This window comes from Octodon degus, unplaced genomic scaffold (assembly GCF_000260255.1).
Source record: "Octodon degus isolate 3935 unplaced genomic scaffold, OctDeg1.0 scaffold00164, whole genome shotgun sequence".
NCBI lineage: Eukaryota > Metazoa > Chordata > Mammalia > Rodentia > Octodontidae > Octodon > Octodon degus.
In genome coordinates, this window is record NW_004524740.1 from 397,741 (window position 1) to 405,297 (window position 7,557).

Consider the following 7,557-nt stretch of genomic DNA (forward strand, 5'->3'; position numbering starts at 1 on the left):
TCTTTTTCTTTTTTTTTTTTTTTGAGGAACTGGGGATTGAACTCAGACCCTCGCGCTTGCCAGGGAAGCGCTCATTCTGAGCCATCTTCCCAGCCCCCCATAAAGTTTTTAATATGTATATCTATATCACATTGGGTCTTTGGAGGATGAAAGGTGGGCATTGTTTAGTTGCAATCTCCAAAGAACAGAATTTACCATAAGTAGTAAGCAAGATGAATAAAGGGTAGGTGTTTTGTTTTGTTTTATAATACTCCTTATAACCTAGAGACCAATTTGTTATAAATCAGTTTTTCTCCTTAGGAGGCTCATTTAAACCCTATTTATAAATTCATTAATAGGCCAGCCAAATAGCTCAGTAGATTAAGGTGCCTGCAAGGAGGCACAGGGGCCAGGGGTTCAATCCCCAGGTGTGCTGAGATGGCAATTGAGACTGAATGTGGTGGTACATGCCTGTTATCCCAGCTCTTGGGAGGCTGTAAACAGGCGGATCACTATGAGTCCGATCTAGTAGTGAGACCCAGAACATCCTGTAGACCCTTCTATAAAATACAGAAAAAAGAAATAAATAAATGTTTGTTTACAGCCATACTGCCCTGAACGCGCCTGGTCTCGTCTGATCTCAGAAGCTAAGCAGGGTCGGATCTGGTTGGTTCTTGGATGCAAAACTATAAATTCATTAATTCATTTTAAAGCAAACATTTTTTTAAATCCACCTTTTTCTCTTAGAAATTCTTAATTTTTCTGAAATTACAACATTTTCCCTAGGGGAAAAATGTTATACTTAGTTGTCTTAACATCTAAAATCAGGTGGTCTGCGTCTTCCCGAAAGAAACATGGTAAACATAGTGGCATCCTTGCTGCTGGTAGTGATTCCATGGTGGCCTGCGTCCCGGGTCCTGCTTCGAAATTGTTTGGAGTTGCTGCAGTGGAAATTTCAGCAAAGCTGGCCCAGCCTTTCCAGTGCTCCGTGGGCACCAGCACTAGTGGTCCATGGTCCAGTGATCTTTACAGAGCCAGCAAATGATACCAGTGGAAGTCAGGAGAATTCCAGCCTCTTAGATGGTATCTTTTGGATGGCAGCTCCCAAAAGCAGATGCAGTATTGAAGTTAACCAGTATAGAAGAAGAAACCCTTGGAATCTCATTAAAGTTAAGAACAATATTGATGTTTGTCCTGAATGTGGTCACCTAAAATTGAAGCATGTCCTTTGTGCCTTTAGCTATGAGAAAGTGAGCAAGGAGACTGCAGAAATCAGACAACAGATAGGGAAACAAGAAGGGGGCCCTTTTAAAGCTCCCTCTACAGAGACTGTGGTCTTATACACGGGAGAGACAGCAGCCCCAGAAGATCAGGAAAAGAGAATCATTGAACGAGTCAGGAAGCGGCCATCCTGGTTCACCCCGAACTGACAGCAAAGATGTTTAAAGAAAACATTTCTCCTGAAGCAGACGAGGCTTTGTTTTTTATGTTATTGTGCTTGTTCTTAAATCATCAACATAAAATATAATTTATGTGTAAGAATTTGAAGAATATATAAGTAAACTCTTAAAATCTTTATCAAAGGTTCATTGTTTCTATTATAGTGTCTGGTTTAAAGAAACACTAACATAAAATTTCTGAAACAAAAATAAAGTTCATAGTAAGAGTTGCAAGAAAAAAAATCTAAAATCAAAGGATGCTTCAAACTAAAATGGCAGCCTTTATTTTAATATTCAGAAAAGGTAGGACAGGCACTCTTAAGAGTTGAATGTGTTTTTTGTGATTTTTTTCACCAAGTCTGATACACGTAGTGTTGCACTGTTGTTTGGAGAAGTCTCTATGGGGAAGAAATTTTTGTTTCAATCTATCATTTTTAAAGTTCATTTTTAAAAACAGACATGTTTGCTTGGTTCCAAAGAAACATATTGTGAATGGTGACATGTGGGTGCTCCTGTGTGCTGTAGCCGCCTGTCTCAGTTACTCATCTCATTGCTGGGACAAAATATCTGACACCCAAAGTTAAGGAAGGAAAGGTTTATTTAGCTCACAATTTGTGGAGGTTTCAGTCCTTACTCAGCTGGCTCTAAGGCAGAGCGGCATGTAGCAGAGAGCAGCTGTTGATGGCAGTGGAAAAAAAGCAACTCTGCAAGAGCAGATAGGAGGAGTGGCAGCAGCAGTGGCAGCAGAGAGCAGTTCTGTCTCCCTTACACTGCAGGGAGATAGCAGCCCCAGGCTGGTACAGCGCTCTTACCTATAATCGCAGCAGCATTCACACACATAATCCCAGTGGATCATGAGTTAATTACAAACTATAGAAGTCTGCCCCATGATTTACATGAGGCTTGGGGGGAATACCTATATACAAACAATAACACCACCCACCCTCCATCTTAAAGTCAGTCCTTTTCTTCCTCTACCTCAGATTGGGTATGGCTGTCTCATTGTGAGTTTCCATTAGCATGAGGGAAACAGTTTACTGACTAGGAGGATGCCAAGCACTCCTCACGGACTGCCTCAGGATGTTTGTGGAAACACAGCCATCTGAATGTGAAGATAAAGAAATGAAATTAGACGAACAGAAGCAACTCACAGAGTTTTAGAGGGTCTGGGTTAGCACAGTGCGGGGAGTGGAGCTCTTCCAGCCGGTTATTGAGGTGGTGGCTGACAGGGTTCTCTTCTCCTACAGGCTTTGCACAGTGTAATCTTTTGATCTGATCTGCATCTTCTAATAAGACTAGCTTTTCTTTATATCCTTTCTTGTTTTAATATGATAAGCGGAAATTGCCTATTTAAATACCAGAATTTATTCTCCATTGGCTGCATTATATACTCAGTTTAATTTCTGGTTGCCTATGATGATAGCAGTGAAATTCTAATTGCTCCTTTTGTTCCTTTCCTGTCCTCTCTTGGTTTTTTAGTCTCCCTAGTTCTCACTTGCTCTTTTGCATTTATTATCATATCTTATATTTAACTTTAAAAGGGGGATTCTCAGCCAGGAATGGTAGTACAGGTGTATAATCTCAGTACTCCGGCAGCTGAGACAGGAGGATCGCCATGAGTTGAAGGCCATTGTGGCCTACACAGTAGGGTCAGGGCCAACCTGAACTACACAGTGAAACCCTGTCTCAAAAAACCAAAAGGTGGGGGTATTTATTCTCTTGTAGAAATGGTAGTTGTAATAAAAGATTTATTTTGAACTAGTTAACAACATTGGGCATATCTTGACAGCAGTAGATGAAAATAGGATTTGGTCTTTCAATATATTTTGACTTATTTGTACTAAAGTGAGGTTAAACAGGTATTATTCATGGGTAATAAGTTATCTTTTCTTTGCATTTGAAGTACATGGAAGGGATTATTGTTTTACTCTATACCTTTTAGTTTTCCATCAATTTTCATGCTTTTTTTTGTATTTTAGGGAAGGGTCTACAGGGCGTTCAGGGTCTCACTACTAGATTGGACTCGTAGTGATCCGCCTGTTTACAGCCTCCCAAGAGCTGGGATTACAGGCACACACCACCACACCCAGTCTCAATTGCTATCTCAGCGCGCCCTGGGGGCAGGGCCAACATGGCAGGCCTGGGGTCAAACTCCTGGCCCCTGTGCCTGCTTGCAAGCGCTTTAATCCGCTCAGCTATTTGGCTGGCCCAGTTTTCATGTTTAATGGTGGAGTCAGCAAACCAAATTGAGAAAAGAGCCTTATATGTTATCCAGCTGGTCTTGATTTGTCTTCATAAGGATAAGATGTCTAGAATTATACTAACAGGTGATGAGGCTTTTGATTTTTCCTCTTGGAATCTTTGTTGTGGTCACTAAATTACAGCTTGAGATGCTTCTGTTTGTGCCATCATTATCCTTTACATAATAAGAAATATTGCCATAAGTATATTATTTGGTACATTATATTCTCTAGCATTTATCTTCCAGGCAGAATACACTAGAATAATGTGCAGTGTCCGGATAATCTGGATACTAAAACCAGTAGCTAAACTGTAGCTGTTATGTTTCTTGTCTTGCTAATAAGAGGGTAATTGCAGAACTCAGTTTCTCAGGCTTTTAGCAAAGAACTTTGGGGGCCTGCCCCTTAGCTCAGTTCTTTAAGTGGCTGCTTCAACAAAGCCCTCAGGCTCAGGTTGCTGTGGTTCAATCCCCACAACAAAGAACCTTAAAACTAGCTTCACATTTTTCAGAATCTTCTCTCTCCTCTCTTCCCCTTTTCCTCTTTCTTGCTCTGTCTGTCTGTCTGTCGGTCAGTCGGTCGGTCAGTCGATCTCTCTCTCTCTTTCTCTGTCTCGTCACATTTCTTTATACTTATGAAGTATTTCTATTCAGCCTCATATTCCTAATGTTTAGTAATAGCTGGAGCCTTCCCCCAAAGTGTATTTTAAAACTAATTTGTACAGAGCTATAGGACAGTAATTTTTTTTTGTAATTTTGGAATAACTTTAAATGTGTACTATTACAAACTTGTTATGTTAAAAATAATCTGTAATTTTGATCGTGTTGACTTTTCTTATTACAGCTACATGGACTCCCAAGTCTGTGAGTCAGGATACACGTACAGTTTCTTGCCTAGGGTGACAGTTTTCATTTACCATACTATCTGCATGAAGAATATATTTGAAATGCTGTATTTCATTGAATCTAAAATTCCATTCATAAGATCCATGATTATTTTCTGTATTACTAGAAAAATAAATTACTTCCTATTAAACTGCCAAGGCTGTTGGTTGTAAAATACATCTGAGTTTTAGAGATGTCATTGTAAATAGCTGTGCAACTTATACATGATAAATTGTGGCCTATAACCACCTTAAGTTTTCATAAGCCTTTGTCCAAAGCTCCTGCATGCTGTATGATTTTATTCTCACACTAAAACAAAATAGCTCCAGCACTGAGAAGGGGAAGACAGGAGAATTACAAGCTTTAAGCTGGCCAAGAACAGATAGCTACATGGTGAGTTTAAAACCATCCCTCAAGACCCTGTCAAAAATTAAAAGAAAAATTATCCCCAATTTCCAGATGAGGAAGCTGAATTTCACAGAGCTTACATGTTTTCTTAGCATTGTATCTAATGAACTAGAGTCTCGGCCTATGTATTCTTACTCTGAGATATGTGAAATGATTGACAGTCCACTCTCCTTATACCTACGTACCTGCACCTCTAAAAAATTATTTAGCCTACATTTTTCTCTCTACTACCTAATATAGGTATTTCTTATTTAGCCTTCACTTTTTGCAGCTGTTCATATTGATTTTATTGATAGTTTGGAGTATTATTAAGGTAGTTAATAAAATAGTAAATCATGTGTGACTTTGCTAGTCAAGCAGCTATATATGGTATTATAGGTGGCTTAATATATATTTTGAAAGTGTTTGTCTGTTTCTGTCTGACTGGTAAAATGTTCAGGAATGGTTATGAGCTGAGATCTGTGAGTGATCCAGGGAAGGCTGACTGTTTGTCATAGTTGTACTGTCCTGGATGCATCAAGGTTGTATCTCTCTCTTTCCCAGGTGGTGGCTAATGCTGTAGCAGCATTGTCAGAAATCAGTGAGTCTCACCCAAACAGCAACTTACTCGATTTGAACCCACAGAACATTAATAAGCTGCTGACAGCTCTGAACGAATGCACCGAGTGGGGCCAGATTTTCATCCTAGACTGCCTGTCTAATTATAATCCTAAAGATGACCGGGAAGCTCAGAGGTCAGTGGGGTTCCTGGATAATATTTGGTTCGTTTCCTGCTGAACAGTACAACTACTTTTACTAATAGCTCCCTCATTACTATCTTCCATCTCCCACGTCCTGGCCATTTCTAAAAATGCTTATTGGATGTCTCTACAGGGACACATATTTTATCATGTTAGCTATTTAGTGGCATTATGCTAGTTAATGAACTGAACTATACCTATATTTTAGTACTAGAAAAAATACGTTAAAATCAGCAAAATATACACTGCTTCCCATTGCATATAAAAATCATGTCCGTGTGAATTTGAAGGATTGGGGGGCCGTGCTCAACCCTTTACCACCTTAGTGTTGCAGATTTTCTTTGACTAAATTAGAAATTGACCACTAAATTTTATCTACACATTTTTGCTTACAAAGTTATAGTTATCACAAATTTTAATGACCATTTTGTGTAGATAAGCACTGTACTAGGCAAAGTACTTCTGAAGAAATGTTGGCTCTTCATTAAAGTTGACATATTTTAATTATGGTAGATAAGAACCTTCCTTGCCTGGCTGAAGCTGATTCCCAAGCTACTAGAATGTAAGTGCTCTTCACTTGTCTGGGAAATTATTCCCTCTAGACTTAACTAAGGCCCCTGATAGTTTCTTTCATCGTTTTTCAACATATTTTGAAAAGAACTTTAGGAAGTATTTTATTTTGTGCTAGTCATTGGCATTATACTCATTCACTCAGCAAATATTTATTAATTCCATGCCTTTTGCCAGGCAGTGTTATAGGCCCTAAGAATAATGCAGTGGCACAGACAAAATCCATGGTCTCTGCAGAGCACTTATTTTGAGGGGTGGGGACAGGGATATACTATGTGTATATAATACAATATGTAACATTTTCTGATGGTGATGAGTGCTAACAAGATAAAGTAAGGAAGAAATTCAAGAAATGCTGGGCATCTGGGGTGAGAGATTATAGGATTTGGGGGTGTATTTGTTTAGTAGTCAAGGGAGGTGTCATAGAGAAAAATGATATTTGTATAAAGACCTAACCGAGGTCAAGAGCCAGCCAAATACATATAGAAAGAAGGGAGAGTTAACATAGCCTACTTGTATCCTTAGTTCCATAAACCAGCTACTTATGTTGCATAAAGAGCTATCAAAATAATATCTGAACATTGCATACATGATTCAGTACCCAAGATTTTACCAGGCACTTCAGCATAGGTGGCAAGGACTTGGAGAAAGGGAAGAAGTTGGGAGAATATTGCAGTGGTGTTCTGATACTTTCCAAAACAAACGCCTTTTAGAGCTTCTCTTATTATCCCAAGCATAGGGGGTTGGATAATTTTTTTTTTCCTGTCAAATTGCCATCTTCATCTTACTATGAAACCTTAAATCACAAGTGAGTTGATATCTCGCACTATGAAATAACTCTCAGAATACTGAATTTGACTTTCTATAGGTTGAGTAGGAATGGGCTGTGAGGCAGGGAGCCCTAACATAATATGGGGAGACAAAGAGGACTATAAACAAGAAGGTAAATGGTGTGAGCTCAAGTGTTTGGGGTATTGCTAGTTTCCTTCCAGTTTGAGTGTCCCCTATTACTGGTTCCTAAAGTCTTCTGATATCCCTGCTCTGCCTGTATTTTGTGGGAATGAGTCTTCTGCAGTGCTGGATCCCAATTTGACCTAAGCATGGAGCTTTGACTTTTCTCACTGATTCTTTAATGTCTTGATACTTGGGCCATGGGACTCTGAAACATTACCTCATAAAATGAATTGAGCACCAAAATTATGATAGAGGTTATTAATTTTTCTTTTCTGCCCTTAGCATCTGTGAGCGGGTAACTCCCCGGTTATCCCATGCCAACTCAGCAGTGGTACTTTCAGCC

General features: G+C 39.3%; 1 protein-coding gene across 1 annotated transcript in view; it reads left to right on the top strand.

Annotated features, from left to right (window-relative positions):
- Ap2b1 (adaptor related protein complex 2 beta 1 subunit) overlaps positions 1 to 7,557 on the top strand; it is a 124,247-nt gene that overhangs the window by 30,910 nt on the left and 85,780 nt on the right. Inside the window, exon 6 of the mRNA XM_023703155.1 lies at positions 5,494 to 5,684. Within this exon, the coding sequence (XP_023558923.1) occupies positions 5,494 to 5,684 (191 nt within the window). The remainder of the gene's footprint in view (positions 1 to 5,493; positions 5,685 to 7,557) is intronic.